At 28.1% G+C, this 19,016-nt stretch overlaps 4 protein-coding genes across 4 annotated transcripts; all 4 read right to left on the bottom strand.

Moving 5' to 3' along the window:
- Positions 1 to 2,197: 2,197 nt before the first annotated feature.
- Positions 2,198 to 3,176, bottom strand: LOC121122763 (uncharacterized). Its single transcript, XM_040717803.2, is given in 5 exon segments — positions 2,198 to 2,519; positions 2,521 to 2,579; positions 2,640 to 2,654; positions 2,717 to 2,901; positions 2,998 to 3,176. Coding segments are annotated over 5 exon segments (648 nt in total). The 3' UTR covers positions 2,198 to 2,309.
- Positions 3,177 to 6,915: 3,739 nt separating this feature from the next.
- On the bottom strand, positions 6,916 to 7,827 carry LOC121122729 (uncharacterized). The gene is made up of 4 exons (XM_040717764.2): positions 7,715 to 7,827; positions 7,434 to 7,618; positions 7,357 to 7,371; positions 6,916 to 7,296 (listed from the first exon to the last, which is right to left on the bottom strand). Exons 1-4 carry the CDS (start codon positions 7,786 to 7,788, stop codon positions 7,028 to 7,030), a joined length of 543 nt encoding a protein of 180 aa, XP_040573698.1. The 5' UTR covers positions 7,789 to 7,827; the 3' UTR covers positions 6,916 to 7,027.
- A 3,820-nt stretch (positions 7,828 to 11,647) lies between these two features.
- LOC121122731 (uncharacterized) lies at positions 11,648 to 12,557 on the bottom strand. The gene is made up of 4 exons (XM_040717766.2): positions 12,445 to 12,557; positions 12,165 to 12,349; positions 12,089 to 12,103; positions 11,648 to 12,028 (listed from the first exon to the last, which is right to left on the bottom strand). Exons 1-4 carry the CDS (start codon positions 12,516 to 12,518, stop codon positions 11,760 to 11,762), a joined length of 543 nt encoding a protein of 180 aa, XP_040573700.1. The 5' UTR covers positions 12,519 to 12,557; the 3' UTR covers positions 11,648 to 11,759.
- A 3,893-nt stretch (positions 12,558 to 16,450) lies between these two features.
- Positions 16,451 to 17,288, bottom strand: LOC121122730 (uncharacterized). Its single transcript, XM_040717765.2, has 4 exons — positions 17,176 to 17,288; positions 16,895 to 17,079; positions 16,818 to 16,832; positions 16,451 to 16,757 (listed from the first exon to the last, which is right to left on the bottom strand). The coding sequence occupies exons 1-4, from the start codon at positions 17,247 to 17,249 to the stop codon at positions 16,489 to 16,491; spliced, it is 543 nt and encodes a 180-aa protein (XP_040573699.1). The 5' UTR covers positions 17,250 to 17,288; the 3' UTR covers positions 16,451 to 16,488.
- Between the last annotated feature and the right edge of the window lie 1,728 nt (positions 17,289 to 19,016).

The raw sequence follows: 19,016 nt of genomic DNA, 5'->3' as shown, positions 1-19,016 counted from the left end.
CGAAAATTGAAATATTTTATGAAGAGTTGTAGATTTCTAATTTATTTTTTTGTATTTCATTTCTTGTGATAATAAATATGGATTTTGAATAATTTTTCCAAAATATTTCATTTTTTAAATTTTTTTCCAAAATATTTAATTTTTTAATTTTTTTTCCAAAATATTCAATTTCTTTGCTAATAGCTGTGGAATTTTTTTCTACAAATTAAATATTTGAAATTTCTTTTCAAATAATTTAATCTTTTGTGAAAAGCTGTATATTTTGGAAAAAATTATGATTTTGAGATTTTTGGATTAGGCCACGCTCCTGGTAATTGGTATTTTCTTTTAATTTACAAATTTGTTGCATACATATTTGACAAATCATGTTGAAACTTTGTTTTCAACATTTAATATTATTCCCCTTCTTGTAAGATATTTTATTTTCATTTTATGACTGAAAACTCTGAGAAATCGAGAATAAATACCGTGATATTTGAATTTTTATAAAATATGCTTAAGTCAGTCTGTGTGAGTTCGAATCCCGGTCACTCCTAAAAAAGGAAAAGCATATTGGTTATGTTAATTGTTTTCAATATATTTCTTTGATAAAAATGATTAATTGTAGAACTACATTGTCAACTTATACCTACAGATGCTCTTAGGAAAGAGAAGAAAAGATGTTTAAAATAATAATAATAAAACATCAAACATGTATGTTAACTGCGTAAGTTTGTATGTTAACTCTCCCTCTGAAGTCAGAACTATCACCTATCTGTATTGTATATTGTTTTAAAATGCAAAATTATTTAAATATAATTACAATATCAATTTTAACATGTTCTCATTCTATTTTAAGTGTAGAAAGTCGTCATCTTTATAGCAGATAACTTTATTTTACACTTAAATCATATAATATGTAGCTGATAATAACAAGGTTCTTAATTCTATAGTAACATATGCTTCATTCCTGCATTCTTCTTTCGATCTTTTTCTCCCTACAAAAAAGTCAACTCTACTTAATTTTTATAATAACTATAGATTTTTGAAATTTTCTTTAAATAATTTCAATTTTTAGATTCAGTTTTGCAAAAAAATTCCTTAAAAAACCAAGGGAAAATATATATAAATAAATCTTTGCGCACAGCCCTTTTTGCCCTCTACCCAGTGCTCATTTATTTTACATTTCATTTGTATTCTAAGATAAAAACGTTAGTATATGTTGATAAATTAACCATCTTAGTCAAAAGTTTAAGAACCAACGGCACCAACCTCTGAATGTCTCTCAAGTAATCCAATTTTTGTCAATGGAATATATTTTGACTTAAACGGATTCAGAGGGTGAGAGACCGAAAATAAGAGCATTGATTTTTTAAAGTAGGCAATAAGTGCCACCCTAATTTACATGAGTAAAAAACGCACCAAGGTCAAGGATTACAAATATAGTGTTGCTTGAGAATACAAATAGAGTAAACAAAGATCTCAATCATTATAATCACTCAAAGGAATTCACACGTTAAAAAAAAGTTTTTTAGATATTATAAGAAATCAATAAAGAATGTGCATTGATGTTTGCTGTAGGCAAACCTTGCCTTTGTTCATCCCTCCTATTTTCCATAAGAATCAATGTATTACAAGGGCGTCCGCAATATCAAATTATTGATTTCACTCAAATTATCTATTTAGGTGATGTAATGTTACCGGAGCCGGCAACAGTAGCGACATATGTATTCATTTTTAATTTGTAAAAGCACCAATGATATTAAATATATTCAAACAATAGCAGAAAAATATAGATAGTTTGTGTTAGATTTTAGTTGTCTATTTGTCAAACTAAAGGACTTTAGGCAAAGAGTGGACACTCAAGGTAAGGAAAGTAGGGTTTAGTAGTTCTTAATTCTGATTGGCTTAAAATTAGAAGCTGATATATGTTCCTCAAGGCACGCAGCCACTTTCAAAAGGCCGTCTCCCCCCTAGTGAAAAGATAATAATAATATATAATATAGTTCGGTGTTAGGAACAAGTCTTCATTGTTTTTAGATTGAATTTTTATTTTTCACTTGGCTGCTCTTTCCCTAGAGTCCTTTAAGTCAACCCTGCTCTGAGTATTGGACTTTTTATGTGAAACCATTTAAAAAAAAAAATTATATATCTTAAGTAATAATGAAAACGCAGCTTCATTACTTTTCCTCATGTAAGCAATAAAACATTTACACTCTTATATAATGAAGTAATTTATTATTTTGCTCAAAATATACCCATTCTATAGTATGAATATAATTAATGTGAAAATTCAACTAATAAATATATATTTATTTTTAAGACCGATTTTAGATATCTGTGTAATAAGTTTGGGCTGTTGTTCCGGTTTTAGGATTTTTGTACGTAAGAGTTAATCCCTTGGCACGTCTAACTTCTTGTGCCCATAGTGTGATGGTCAATACTTCTTCTCTGGAATTTGGATCACTGACATGAATATGGAGCTTATCACCATCAACTTCTCCCTTCAGTTTCATATCACCTAAACGGGTACTCTTTTTTTGGCATTGGATTTGTGAAATATCTGCGAATTGGCCATATAAAATATTTGCCCGATTGTTCTAAAATATTTAATTAATATAACATTTGGTCATATCTGAATATTTTTTAGCAAGACTTACCCATAATTCCGTTGGCTGAATGTGAAGGGAGTTTAAAGGATTAAATATGCACGTTTGTAAAAGAAAAATAATATTACCATGTCCAAAGATTGCATATGCTCCAATTTTTTCTAAGTAAACAATCTTCATTTCACTAGGATTGGAGCCCACTGGATATAAATATTTGAGTTCATTCGTCAACTTTTCAAATCCTTCTTGATTATTTGTATCTTCCTTCCAATTTCCAAAAAGTAAGGGAAGTTTTTCAATTTTTTTAACTCGTCTAATTTTTTTAGATATTAAATAGAAAAACATGGGATATTCGGTTTGTTAATTTGAGAGTCTAATAAAAGTTGGAGGATAAAGGAATCTAACTTACATTCCATGTTGGGCTTCACACTGGGAGAAGAAAAGAAGTGTAACTGTAATCAAACTTGAAAATATAACTTTCATATTGATATCTTGGCTAAAGCGTGTACTTTCAATATGTATGCGTTCATGCTGAAAAACTGTGCTTTTATGGTTAATTTGATGGATCCAGCAATGTTTGGAAAGCATACACAACTTAGTTTTTGCAATTGTTAATTACACATTTGCAAAAATATTGATATGTAAATACATTTATAGACGAATGACATCAATGACTTTGTTTCAATATGTAATTTTGCAAATATAATAAATACTCCTATATCAAATAATACGTTATACCTTTGTCCCAGGTTTGTAGCACCTGAACCACATAATCACATCCAAACATCAAAATCTTAGATATTCCTCAAAAATGGGGATGGGGATTATGTTCACTTTGAAAGGCATCAGGGATGGGCAAAAGTTCATCTCCCCATTTAACACTAGTTTGATTAGTTTTTCACTTTACTGCAAATATTCGGGACAAATAAACAACGATATGCAACACAATTTTTTGTTGCTAAATTATAAAAGATTTATTATATAAGTTATTTCCAAATATATTCCTGATGATATTTTTCATCGATATCACAAATAAAGGCATTGTGTTATCTTTTTTTTTTTTTTAAAGTTGTTTTGGTGTTTTTTTTTATTTAGTACATTAATTTTTTTCAATATTACATTTTTAAGTACAAAGATTTGCTTTTTTATAAGAGTTTGTAACATGGATAATTAGGTCATACCAAAGGGAAATTAATTTTAAACCAAAATATATAATTTATGTTTTTTAGAACACAATTTTTTTTTTTGCGAAATAAAATAATTTTTGCACAGAGCCAATTTTTCCAAATTTTTTAACAAAATGATCCCATGTTCTTTTTTTTTTTATATATATCGTCTTCTTTTTTTCTGATATGACTTATGTAATGAAGAACTTGATAGGGTATGTTCCTTTAATATTTGCACTCTAACTACCACTGGGTAGTGAGTGCCCACGACTAACTACTTATAAGACTTGGTCCAATACTTTGAAAGTGATTCCTTACAGGAAAATCTTATTAAGATATTTTGCTCAATAATTGATCTCAAATAGTTGAGCGTTATTTAATCAGACTCAAATTTTATCAATCTCACATCGAAATGAGAAACTTCGATTGACGTCAAGGAAGCGAAAGTGTATAACGTAATAAATTTTAAATGTTTTAATTTAATACAGATTGTCTCAGACTTTTTTTTAAAAAATAGGTCACATATAATGAGAGAGTAAAATAATATTAATATAATTCAAAAATCGAATTAAAAATAATCCAGAGTTGAATTTTTTTACGTTTGCTTAATCATTGCTCCATGTCTCTCATAATGACAGTAATACATAACTTGAAAATCAATTTGCTGGCTACAGATTATTCATTGGGATTATGGAACTTATTTCTACAGACACAGGTCAAGGGCGTTCCCAGGGGGTGGGCTGTAGCCCTTCCCAAATCAAGAAAATGTAATATTTGAGATTTAATTTTTCAATATTTTTCCAAAAAATTAAAAATTTAATTTTTCAAATGTTTTTGGCCAAAAATTTAGATTTTCAAAAATTTTGTATGTTAACTTTAACTTTATGTAAATAACTATTGATTTTTGATTTTATTCTCCTAAAAATTAATATTTGAATTCTTTTATATTTCAAATTTTTTCCGGAAATTGAAACATTTTATGAAGAGTTGTAGATTTCTAATTTATTTTTTTTGTATTTCATTTCTTTTGATAATAAATATGGATTTTGAATAATTTTTCCAAAATATTTCATTTTTTAAATCTTTTTCCAAAATATTTAATTTTTTAATTTTTTTCCAAAATATTCAATTTCTTTGCTAATAGCTGTGGAATTTTTTTCTACAAATTAAATATTTGAAATTTCTTTTCAAATAATTTAATCTTTTGTGAAAAGCTGTATATTTTTGGAAAAAATTATGATTTTGAGATTTTTGGATTAGGCCACGCTCCTGGTAATTGGTATTTTCTTTTAATTTACAAATTTGTTGCATACATATTTGACAAATCATGTTGAAACTTTGTTTTCAACATTTAATATTATTCCCCTTCTTGTAAGATATTTTATTTTCATTTTATGACTGAAAACTCTGAGAAATCGAGAATAAATACCGTGATATTTGAATTTTTATAAAATATGCTTAAGTCAGTCTGTGTGAGTTCGAATCCCGGTCACTCCTAAAAAAGGAAAAGCATATTGGTTATGTTAATTGTTTTCAATATATTTCTTTGATAAAAATGATTAATTGTAGAACTACATTGTCAACTTATACCTACAGATGCTCTTAGGAAAGAGAAGAAAAGATGTTTAAAATAATAATAATAAAACATCAAACATGTATGTTAACTCTGTAAGTTTGTATGTTAACCTCTCCCTCTGAAGTCAGAACTATCACCTATCTGTATTGTATATTGTTTTAAAATGCAAAATTATTTAAATATAATTACAATATCAATTTTAACATGTTCTCATTCTATTTTAAGTGTAGAAAGTCGTCATCTTTATAGCAGATAACTTTATTTTACACTTAAATCATATAATATGTAGCTGATAATAACAAGGTTCTTAATTCTATAGTAACATATGCTTCACTCCTGCATTCTTCTTTCGATCTTTTTCTCCCTACAAAAAGTCAACTCTACTTAATTTTTATAATAACTATAGATTTTTGAAATTTTCTTTAAATAATTTCAATTTTTAGATTCAGTTTTGCAAAAAAATTCCTTAAAAAACCAAGGGAAAATATATATAAATAAATCTTTGCGCACAGCCCTTTTTGCCCTCTACCCAGTGCTCATTTATTTTACATTTCATTTGTATTCTAAGATAAAAACGTTAGTATATGTTGATAAATTAACCATCTTAGTCAAAAGTTTAAGAACCAACGGCACCAACCTCTGAATGTCTCTCAAGTAATCCAATTTTTGTCAATGGAATATATTTTGACTTAAACGGATTCAGAGGGTGAGAGACCGAAAATAAGAGCATTGATTTTTTTAAAGTAGGCAATAAGTGCCACCCTAATTTACATGAGTAAAAAACGCACCAAGGTCAAGGATTACAAATATAGTGTTGCTTGAGAATACAAATAGAGTAAACAAAGATCTCAATCATTATAATCACTCAAAGGAATTCACACGTTAAAAAAAAAGTTTTTTAGATATTATAAGAAATCAATAAAGAATGTGCATTGATGTTTGCTGTAGGCAAACCTTGCCTTTGTTCATCCCTCCTATTTTCCATAAGAATCAATGTATTACAAGGGCGTCCGCAATATCAAATTATTGATTTCACTCAAATTATCTATTTAGGTGATGTAATGTTACCGGAGCCGGCAACAGTAGCGACATATGTATTCATTTTTAATTTGTAAAAGCACCAATGATATTAAATATATTCAAACAATAGCAGAAAAATATAGATAGTTTGTGTTAGATTTTAGTTGTCTATTTGTCAAACTAAAGGACTTTAGGCAAAGAGTGGACACTCAAGGTAAGGAAAGTAGGGTTTAGTAGTTCTTAATTCTGATTGGCTTAAAATTAGAAGCTGATATATGTTCCTCAAGGCACGCAGCCACTTTCAAAAGGCCGTCTCCCCCCTAGTGAAAAGATAATAATAATATATAATATAGTTCGGTGTTAGGAACAAGTCTTCATTGTTTTTAGATTGAATTTTTATTTTTCACTTGGCTGCTCTTTCCCTAGAGTCCTTTAAGTCAACCCTGCTCTGAGTATTGGACTTTTTTTATGTGAAACCATTTAAAAAAAAATTATATATCTTAAGTAATAATGAAAACGCAGCTTCATTACTTTTCCTCATGTAAGCAATAAAACATTTACACTCTTATATAATGAAGTAATTTATTATTTTGCTCAAAATATACCCATTCTATAGTATGAATATAATTAATGTGAAAATTCAACTAATAAATATATATTTATTTTTAAGACCGATTTTAGATATCTGTGTAATAAGTTTGGGCTGTTGTTCCGGTTTTAGGATTTTTGTACGTAAGAGTTAATCCCTTGGCACGTCTAACTTCTTGTGCCCATAGTGTGATGGTCAATACTTCTTCTCTGGAATTTGGATCACTGACATGAATATGGAGCTTATCACCATCAACTTCTCCCTTCAGTTTCATATCACCTAAACGGGTACTCTTTTTTGGCATTGGATTTGTGAAATATCTGCGAATTGGCCATATAAAATATTTGCCCGATTGTTCTAAAATATTTAATTAATATAACATTTGGTCATATCTGAATATTTTTTAGCAAGACTTACCCATAATTCCGTTGGCTGAATGTGAAGGGAGTTTAAAGGATTAAATATGCACGTTTGTAAAAGAAAAATAATATTACCATGTCCAAAGATTGCATATGCTCCAATTTTTTCTAAGTAAACAATCTTCATTTCACTAGGATTGGAGCCCACTGGATATAAATATTTGAGTTCATTCGTCAACTTTTCAAATCCTTCTTGATTATTTGTATCTTCCTTCCAATTTCCAAAAAGTAAGGGAAGTTTTTCAATTTTTTTAACTCGTCTAATTTTTTTAGATATTAAATAGAAAAACATGGGATATTCGGTTTGTTAATTTGAGAGTCTAATAAAAGTTGGAGGATAAAGGAATCTAACTTACATTCCATGTTGGGCTTCACACTGGGAGAAGAAAAGAAGTGTAACTGTAATCAAACTTGAAAATATAACTTTCATATTGATATCTTGGCTAAAGCGTGTACTTTCAATATGTATGCGTTCATGCTGAAAAACTGGCTTTTATGGTTAATTTGATGGATCCAGCAATGTTTGGAAAGCATACACAACTTAGTTTTTGCAATTGTTAATTACACATTTGCAAAAATATTGATATGTAAATACATTTATAGACGAATGACATCAATGACTTTGTTTCAATATGTAATTTTGCAAATATAATAAATACTCCTATATCAAATAATACGTTATACCTTTGTCCCAGGTTTGTAGCACCTGAACCACATAATCACATCCAAACATCAAAATCTTAGATATTCCTCAAAAATGGGGATGGGGATTATGTTCACTTTGAAAGGCATCAGGGATGGGCAAAAGTTCATCTCCCCATTTAACACTAGTTTGATTAGTTTTTCACTTTACTGCAAATATTCGGGACAAATAAACAACGATATGCAACACAATTTTTGTTGCTAAATTATAAAAGATTTATTATATAAGTTATTTCCAAATATATTCCTGATGATATTTTTCATCGATATCACAAATAAAGGCATTGTGTTATCTTTTTTTTTTAAAGTTGTTTTGGTGTTTTTTTTATTTAGTACATTAATTTTTTTCAATATTACATTTTTAAGTACAAAGATTTGCTTTTTTATAAGAGTTTGTAACATGGATAATTAGGTCATACCAAAGGGAAATTAATTTTAAACCAAAATATATAATTTATGTTTTTTAGAACACAATTTTTTTTTTTTTGCGAAAAAAAATAATTTTTGCACAGAGCCAATTTTTCCAAATTTTTTAACAAAATGATCCCATGTTCTTTTTTTTTTTATATATATCGTCTTCTTTTTCTGATATGACTTATGTAATGAAGAACTTGATAGGGTATGTTCCTTTAATATTTGCACTCTAACTACCACTGGGTAGTGAGTGCCCACGACTAACTACTTATAAGACTTGGTCCAATACTTTGAAAGTGATTCCTTACAGGAAAATCTTATTAAGATATTTTGCTCAATAATTGATCTCAAATAGTTGAGCGTTATTTAATCAGACTCAAATTTTATCAATCTCACATCGAAATGAGAAACTTCGATTGACGTCAAGGAAGCGAAAGTGTATAACGTAATAAATTTTAAATGTTTTAATTTAATACAGATTGTCTCAGACTTTTTTTTTAAAAAATAGGTCACATATAATGAGAGAGTAAAATAATATTAATATAATTCAAAAATCGAATTAAAAATAATCCAGAGTTGAATTTTTTTACGTTTGCTTAATCATTGCTCCATGTCTCTCATAATGACAGTAATACATAACTTGAAAATCAATTTGCTGGCTACAGATTATTCATTGGGATTATGGAACTTATTTCTACAGACACAGGTCAAGGGCGTTCCCAGGGGGTGGGCTGTAGCCCTTCCCAAATCAAGTGTTGTTTACTCTTTGCAAGAAAATGTAATATTTGAGATTTAATTTTTCAATATTTTTCCAAAAAATTAAAAATTTAATTTTTCAAATGTTTTTGGCCAAAAATTTAGATTTTCAAAAATTTTGTATGTTAACTTTAACTTTATGTAAATAACTATTGATTTTTGATTTTATTCTCCTAAAAAATTAATATTTGAATTCTTTTATATTTCAAATTTTTTTCCGGAAATTGAAACATTTTATGAAGAGTTGTAGATTTCTAATTTATTTTTTTTGTATTTCATTTCTTTTGATAATAAATATGGATTTCGAATAATTTTTCCAAAATATTTCATTTTTTAAATCTTTTTCCAAAATATTTAATTTTTTAAATTTTTTCCAAAATATTCAATTTCTTTGCTAATAGCTGTGGAATTTTTTTCTACAAATTAAATATTTGAAATTTCTTTTCAAATAATTTAATCTTTTGTGAAAAGCTGTATATTTTTGGAAAAAATTATGATTTTGAGATTTTTGGATTAGGCCACGCTCCTGGTAATTGGTATTTTCTTTTAATTTACAAATTTGTTGCATACATATTTGACAAATCATGTTGAAACTTTGTTTTCAACATTTAATATTATTCCCCTTCTTGTAAGATATTTTATTTTCATTTTATGACTGAAAACTCTGAGAAATCGAGAATAAATACCGTGATATTTGAATTTTTATAAAATATGCTTAAGTCAGTCTGTGTGAGTTCGAATCCCGGTCACTCCTAAAAAAGGAAAAGCATATTGGTTATGTTAATTGTTTTCAATATATTTCTTTGATAAAAATGATTAATTGTAGAACTACATTGTCAACTTATACCTACAGATGCTCTTAGGAAAGAGAAGAAAAGATGTTTAAAATAATAATAATAAAACATCAAACATGTATGTTAACTCTGTAAGTTTGTATGTTAACCTCTCCCTCTGAAGTCAGAACTATCACCTATCTGTATTGTATATTGTTTTAAAATGCAAAATTATTTAAATATAATTACAATATCAATTTTAACATGTTCTCATTCTATTTTAAGTGTAGAAAGTCGTCATCTTTATAGCAGATAACTTTATTTTACACTTAAATCATATAATATGTAGCTGATAATAACAAGGTTCTTAATTCTATAGTAACATATGCTTCACTCCTGCATTCTTCTTTCGATCTTTTTCTCCCTACAAAAAGTCAACTCTACTTAATTTTTATAATAACTATAGATTTTTGAAATTTTCTTTAAATAATTTCAATTTTTAGATTCAGTTTTGCAAAAAAATTCCTTAAAAAACCAAGGGAAAATATATATAAATAAATCTTTGCGCACAGCCCTTTTTGCCCTCTACCCAGTGCTCATTTATTTTACATTTCATTTGTATTCTAAGATAAAAACGTTAGTATATGTTGATAAATTAACCATCTTAGTCAAAAGTTTAAGAACCAACGGCACCAACCTCTGAATGTCTCTCAAGTAATCCAATTTTTGTCAATGGAATATATTTTGACTTAAACGGATTCAGAGGGTGAGAGACCGAAAATAAGAGCATTGATTTTTTAAAGTAGGCAATAAGTGCCACCCTAATTTACATGAGTAAAAAACGCACCAAGGTCAAGGATTACAAATATAGTGTTGCTTGAGAATACAAATAGAGTAAACAAAGATCTCAATCATTATAATCACTCAAAGGAATTCACACGTTAAAAAAAAAGTTTTTTAGATATTATAAGAAATCAATAAAGAATGTGCATTGATGTTTGCTGTAGGCAAACCTTGCCTTTGTTCATCCCTCCTATTTTCCATAAGAATCAATGTATTACAAGGGCGTCCGCAATATCAAATTATTGATTTCACTCAAATTATCTATTTAGGTGATGTAATGTTACCGGAGCCGGCAACAGTAGCGACATATGTATTCATTTTTAATTTGTAAAAGCACCAATGATATTAAATATATTCAAACAATAGCAGAAAAATATAGATAGTTTGTGTTAGATTTTAGTTGTCTATTTGTCAAACTAAAGGACTTTAGGCAAAGAGTGGACACTCAAGGTAAGGAAAGTAGGGTTTAGTAGTTCTTAATTCTGATTGGCTTAAAATTAGAAGCTGATATATGTTCCTCAAGGCACGCAGCCACTTTCAAAAGGCCGTCTCCCCCCTAGTGAAAAGATAATAATAATATATAATATAGTTCGGTGTTAGGAACAAGTCTTCATTGTTTTTAGATTGAATTTTTATTTTTCACTTGGCTGCTCTTTCCCTAGAGTCCTTTAAGTCAACCCTGCTCTGAGTATTGGACTTTTTATGTGAAACCATTTAAAAAAAAAAATTATATATCTTAAGTAATAATGAAAACGCAGCTTCATTACTTTTCCTCATGTAAGCAATAAAACATTTACACTCTTATATAATGAAGTAATTTATTATTTTGCTCAAAATATACCCATTCTATAGTATGAATATAATTAATGTGAAAATTCAACTAATAAATATATATTTATTTTTAAGACCGATTTTAGATATCTGTGTAATAAGTTTGGGCTGTTGTTCCGGTTTTAGGATTTTTGTACGTAAGAGTTAATCCCTTGGCACGTCTAACTTCTTGTGCCCATAGTGTGATGGTCAATACTTCTTCTCTGGAATTTGGATCACTGACATGAATATGGAGCTTATCACCATCAACTTCTCCCTTCAGTTTCATATCACCTAAACGGGTACTCTTTTTTGGCATTGGATTTGTGAAATATCTGCGAATTGGCCATATAAAATATTTGCCCGATTGTTCTAAAATATTTAATTAATATAACATTTGGTCATATCTGAATATTTTTTAGCAAGACTTACCCATAATTCCGTTGGCTGAATGTGAAGGGAGTTTAAAGGATTAAATATGCACGTTTGTAAAAGAAAATAATATTACCATGTCCAAAGATTGCATATGCTCCAATTTTTTCTAAGTAAACAATCTTCATTTCACTAGGATTGGAGCCCACTGGATATAAATATTTGAGTTCATTCGTCAACTTTTCAAATCCTTCTTGATTATTTGTATCTTCCTTCCAATTTCCAAAAAGTAAGGGAAGTTTTTCAATTTTTTTAACTCGTCTAATTTTTTAGATATTAAATAGAAAAACATGGGATATTCGGTTTGTTAATTTGAGAGTCTAATAAAAGTTGGAGGATAAAGGAATCTAACTTACATTCCATGTTGGGCTTCACACTGGGAGAAGAAAAGAAGTGTAACTGTAATCAAACTTGAAAATATAACTTTCATATTGATATCTTGGCTAAAGCGTGTACTTTCAATATGTATGCGTTCATGCTGAAAAACTGTGCTTTTATGGTTAATTTGATGGATCCAGCAATGTTTGGAAAGCATACACAACTTAGTTTTTGCAATTGTTAATTACACATTTGCAAAAATATTGATATGTAAATACATTTATAGACGAATGACATCAATGACTTTGTTTCAATATGTAATTTTGCAAATATAATAAATACTCCTATATCAAATAATACGTTATACCTTTGTCCCAGGTTTGTAGCACCTGAACCACATAATCACATCCAAACATCAAAATCTTAGATATTCCTCAAAAATGGGGATGGGGATTATGTTCACTTTGAAAGGCATCAGGGATGGGCAAAAGTTCATCTCCCCATTTAACACTAGTTTGATTAGTTTTTCACTTTACTGCAAATATTCGGGACAAATAAACAACGATATGCAACACAATTTTTGTTGCTAAATTATAAAAGATTTATTATATAAGTTATTTCCAAATATATTCCTGATGATATTTTTCATCGATATCACAAATAAAGGCATTGTGTTATCTTTTTTTTTTTAAAGTTGTTTTGGTGTTTTTTTTATTTAGTACATTAATTTTTTTCAATATTACATTTTTAAGTACAAAGATTTGCTTTTTTATAAGAGTTTGTAACATGGATAATTAGGTCATACCAAAGGGAAATTAATTTTAAACCAAAATATATAATTTATGTTTTTTAGAACACAATTTTTTTTTTGCGAAATAAAATAATTTTTGCACAGAGCCAATTTTTCCAAATTTTTTAACAAAATGATCCCATGTTCTTTTTTTTTTATATATATCGTCTTCTTTTTCTGATATGACTTATGTAATGAAGAACTTGATAGGGTATGTTCCTTTAATATTTGCACTCTAACTACCACTGGGTAGTGAGTGCCCACGACTAACTACTTATAAGACTTGGTCCAATACTTTGAAAGTGATTCCTTACAGGAAAATCTTATTAAGATATTTTGCTCAATAATTGATCTCAAATAGTTGAGCGTTATTTAATCAGACTCAAATTTTATCAATCTCACATCGAAATGAGAAACTTCGATTGACGTCAAGGAAGCGAAAGTGTATAACGTAATAAATTTTAAATGTTTTAATTTAATACAGATTGTCTCAGACTTTTTTTTTAAAAAATAGGTCACATATAATGAGAGAGTAAAATAATATTAATATAATTCAAAAATCGAATTAAAAATAATCCAGAGTTGAATTTTTTTACGTTTGCTTAATCATTGCTCCATGTCTCTCATAATGACAGTAATACATAACTTGAAAATCAATTTGCTGGCTACAGATTATTCATTGGGATTATGGAACTTATTTCTACAGACACAGGTCAAGGGCGTTCCCAGGGGGTGGGCTGTAGCCCTTCCCAAATCAAGTGTTGTTTACTCTTTGCAAGAAAATGTAATATTTGAGATTTAATTTTTCAATATTTTTCCAAAAAATTAAAAATTTAATTTTTCAAATGTTTTTGGCCAAAAATTTAGATTTTCAAAAATTTTGTATGTTAACTTTAACTTTATGTAAATAACTATTGATTTTTGATTTTATTCTCCTAAAAAATTAATATTTGAATTCTTTTATATTTCAAATTTTTTTCCGGAAATTGAAACATTTTATGAAGAGTTGTAGATTTCTAATTTATTTTTTTTGTATTTCATTTCTTTTGATAATAAATATGGATTTCGAATAATTTTTCCAAAATATTTCATTTTTTAAATCTTTTTCCAAAATATTTAATTTTTTAAATTTTTTCCAAAATATTCAATTTCTTTGCTAATAGCTGTGGAATTTTTTTCTACAAATTAAATATTTGAAATTTCTTTTCAAATAATTTAATCTTTTGTGAAAAGCTGTATATTTTTGGAAAAAATTATGATTTTGAGATTTTTGGATTAGGCCACGCTCCTGGTAATTGGTATTTTCTTTTAATTTACAAATTTGTTGCATACATATTTGACAAATCATGTTGAAACTTTGTTTTCAACATTTAATATTATTCCCCTTCTTGTAAGATATTTTATTTTCATTTTATGACTGAAAACTCTGAGAAATCGAGAATAAATACCGTGATATTTGAATTTTTATAAAATATGCTTAAGTCAGTCTGTGTGAGTTCGAATCCCGGTCACTCCTAAAAAAGGAAAAGCATATTGGTTATGTTAATTGTTTTCAATATATTTCTTTGATAAAAATGATTAATTGTAGAACTACATTGTCAACTTATACCTACAGATGCTCTTAGGAAAGAGAAGAAAAGATGTTTAAAATAATAATAATAAAACATCAAACATGTATGTTAACTCTGTAAGTTTGTATGTTAACCTCTCCCTCTGAAGTCAGAACTATCACCTATCTGTATTGTATATTGTTTTAAAATGCAAAATTATTTAAATATAATTACAATATCAATTTTAACATGTTCTCATTCTATTTTAAGTGTAGAAAGTCGTCATCTTTATAGCAGATAACTTTATTTTACACTTAAATCATATAATATGTAGCTGATAATAACAAGGTTCTTAATTCTATAGTAACATATGCTTCACTCCTGCATTCTTCTTTCGATCTTTTTCTCCCTACAAAAAGTCAACTCTACTTAATTTTTATAATAACTATAGATTTTTGAAATTTTCTTTAAATAATTTCAATTTTTAGATTCAGTTTTGCAAAAAAATTCCTTAAAAAACCAAGGGAAAATATATATAAATAAATCTTTGCGCACAGCCCTTTTTGCCCTCTACCCAGTGCTCATTTATTTTACATTTCATTTGTATTCTAAGATAAAAACGTTAGTATATGTTGATAAATTAACCATCTTAGTCAAAAGTTTAAGAACCAACGGCACCAACCTCTGAATGTCTCTCAAGTAATCCAATTTTTGTCAATGGAATATATTTTGACTTAAACGGATTCAGAGGGTGAGAGACCGAAAATAAGAGCATTGATTTTTTAAAGTAGGCAATAAGTGCCACCCTAATTTACATGAGTAAAAAACGCACCAAGGTCAAGGATTACAAATATAGTGTTGCTTGAGAATACAAATAGAGTAAACAAAGATCTCAATCATTATAATCACTCAAAGGAATTCACACGTTAAAAAAAAGTTTTTTAGATATTATAAGAAATCAATAAAGAATGTGCATTGATGTTTGCTGTAGGCAAACCTTGCCTTTGTTCATCCCTCCTATTTTCCATAAGAATCAATGTATTACAAGGGCGTCCGCAATATCAAATTATTGATTTCACTCAAATTATCTATTTAGGTGATGTAATGTTACCGGAGCCGGCAACAGTAGCGACATATGTATTCATTTTTAATTTGTAAAAGCACCAATGATATTAAATATATTCAAACAATAGCAGAAAAATATAGATAGTTTGTGTTAGATTTTAGTTGTCTATTTGTCAAACTAAAGGACTTTAGGCAAAGAGTGGACACTCAAGGTAAGGAAAGTAGGGTTTAGTAGTTCTTAATTCTGATTGGCTTAAAATTAGAAGCTGATATATGTTCCTCAAGGCACGCAGCCACTTTCAAAAGGCCGTCTCCCCCCCTAGTGAAAAGATAATAATAATATATAATATAGTTCGGTGTTAGGAACAAGTCTTCATTGTTTTTAGATTGAATTTTTATTTTTCACTTGGCTGCTCTTTCCCTAGAGTCCTTTAAGTCAACCCTGCTCTGAGTATTGGACTTTTTTTATGTGAAACCATTTAAAAAAAAATTATATATCTTAAGTAATAATGAAAACGCAGCTTCATTACTTTTCCTCATGTAAGCAATAAAACATTTACACTCTTATAATAATGAAGTAATTTATTATTTTGCTCAAAATATACCCATTCTATAGTATGAATATAATTAATGTGAAAATTCAACTAATAAATATATATTTATTTTTAAGACCGATTTTAGATATCTGTGTAATAAGTTTGGGCTGTTGTTCCGGTTTTAGGATTTTTGTACGTAAGAGTTAATCCCTTGGCACGTCTAACTTCTTGTGCCCATAGTGTGATGGTCAATACTTCTTCTCTGGAATTTGGATCACTGACATGAATATGGAGCTTATCACCATCAACTTCTCCCTTCAGTTTCATATCACCTAAACGGGTACTCTTTTTTGGCATTGGATTTGTGAAATATCTGCGAATTGGCCATATAAAATATTTGCCCGATTGTTCTAAAATATTTAATTAATATAACATTTGGTCATATCTGAATATTTTTTAGCAAGACTTACCCATAATTCCGTTGGCTGAATGTGAAGGGAGTTTAAAGGATTAAATATGCACGTTTGTAAAAGAAAAATAATATTACCATGTCCAAAGATTGCATATGCTCCAATTTTTTCTAAGTAAACAATCTTCATTTCACTAGGATTGGAGCCCACTGGATATAAATATTTGAGTTCATTCGTCAACTTTTCAAATCCTTCTTGATTATTTGTATCTTCCTTCCAATTTCCAAAAAGTAAGGGAAGTTTTTCAATTTTTTTAACTCGTCTAATTTTTTTAGATATTAAATAGAAAAACATGGGATATTCGGTTTGTTAATTTGAGAGTCTAATAAAAGTTGGAGGATAAAGGAATCTAACTTACATTCCATGTTGGGCTTCACACTGGGAGAAGAAAAGAAGTGTAACTGTAATCAAACTTGAAAATATAACTTTCATATTGATATCTTGGCTAAAGCGTGTACTTTCAATATGTATGCGTTCATGCTGAAAAACTGTGCTTTTATGGTTAATTTGATGGATCCAGCAATGTTTGGAAAGCATACACAACTTAGTTTTTGCAATTGTTAATTACACATTTGCAAAAATATTGATATGTAAATACATTTATAGACGAATGACATCAATGACTTTGTTTCAATATGTAATTTTGCAAATATAATAAATACTCCTATATCAAATAATACGTTATACCTTTGTCCCAGGTTTGTAGCACCTGAACCACATAATCACATCCAAACATCAAAATCTTAGATATTCCTCAAAAATGGGGATGGGGATTATGTTCACTTTGAAAGGCATCAGGGATGGGCAAAAGTTCATCTCCCCATTTAACACTAGTTTGATTAGTTTTTCACTTTACTGCAAATATTCGGGACAAATAAACAACGATATGCAACACAATTTTTTGTTGCTAAATTATAAAAGATTTATTATATAAGTTATTTCCAAATATATTCCTGATGATATTTTTCATCGATATCACAAATAAAGGCATTGTGTTATCTTTTTTTTTTTAAAGTTGTTTTGGTGTTTTTTTATTTAGTACATTAATTTTTTCAATATTACATTTTTAAGTACAAAGATTTGCTTTTTTATAAGAGTTTGTAACATGGATAATTAGGTCATACCAAAGGGAAATTAATTTTAAACCAAAATATATAATTTATGTTTTTTAGAACACAATTTTTTTTTTGCGAAATAAAATAATTTTTGCACAGAGCCAATTTTTCCAAATTTTTTAACAAAATGATCCCATGTTCTTTTTTTTTTTTATATATATCGTCTTCTTTTTCTGATATGACTTATGTAATGAAGAACTTGATAGGGTATGTTCCTTTAATATTTGCACTCTAACTACCACTGGGTAGTGAGTGCCCACGACTAACTACTTATAAGACTTGGTCCAATACTTTGAAAGTGATTCCTTACAGGAAAATCTTATTAAGATATTTTGCTCAATAATTGATCTCAAATAGTTGAGCGTTATTTAATCAGACTCAAATTTTATCAATCTCACATCGAAATGAGAAACTTCGATTGACGTCAAGGAAGCGAAAGTGTATAACGTAATAAATTTTAAATGTTTTAATTTAATACAGATTGTCTCAGACTTTTTTTTAAAAAATAGGTCACATATAATGAGAGAGTAAAATAATATTAATATAATTCAAAAATCGAATTAAAAATAATCCAGAGTTGAATTTTTTTACGTTTGCTTAATCATTGCTCCATGTCTCTCATAATGACAGTAATACATAACTTGAAAATCAATTTGCTGGCTACAGATTATTCATTGGGATTATGGAACTTATTTCTACAGACACAGGTCAAGGGCGTTCCCAGGGGTGGGCTGTAGCCCTTCCCAAATCAAGTGTTGTTTACTCTTTGCAAGAAAATGTAATATTTGAGATTTAATTTTTCAATATTTTTCCAAAAAATTAAAAATTTAATTTTTCAAATGTTTTTGGCCAAAAATTTAGATTTTCAAAAATTTTGTATGTTAACTTTAACTTTATGTAAATAACTATTGATTTTTGATTTTATTCTCCTAAAAAATTAATATTTGAATTCTTTTATATTTCAAATTTTTTTCCGGAAATTGAAACATTTTATGAAGAGTTGTAGATTTCTAATTTATTTTTTTTGTATTTCATTTCTTTTGATAATAAATATGGATTTCGAATAATTTTTCCAAAATATTTC

This window comes from Lepeophtheirus salmonis, chromosome 8 (genome assembly GCF_016086655.4).
Source record: "Lepeophtheirus salmonis chromosome 8, UVic_Lsal_1.4, whole genome shotgun sequence".
Lineage (NCBI taxonomy): Eukaryota > Metazoa > Arthropoda > Copepoda > Siphonostomatoida > Caligidae > Lepeophtheirus > Lepeophtheirus salmonis.
Note: the sequence above shows the minus strand (reverse complement) of the source record. Positions and strands in the feature narration are given on the sequence as shown.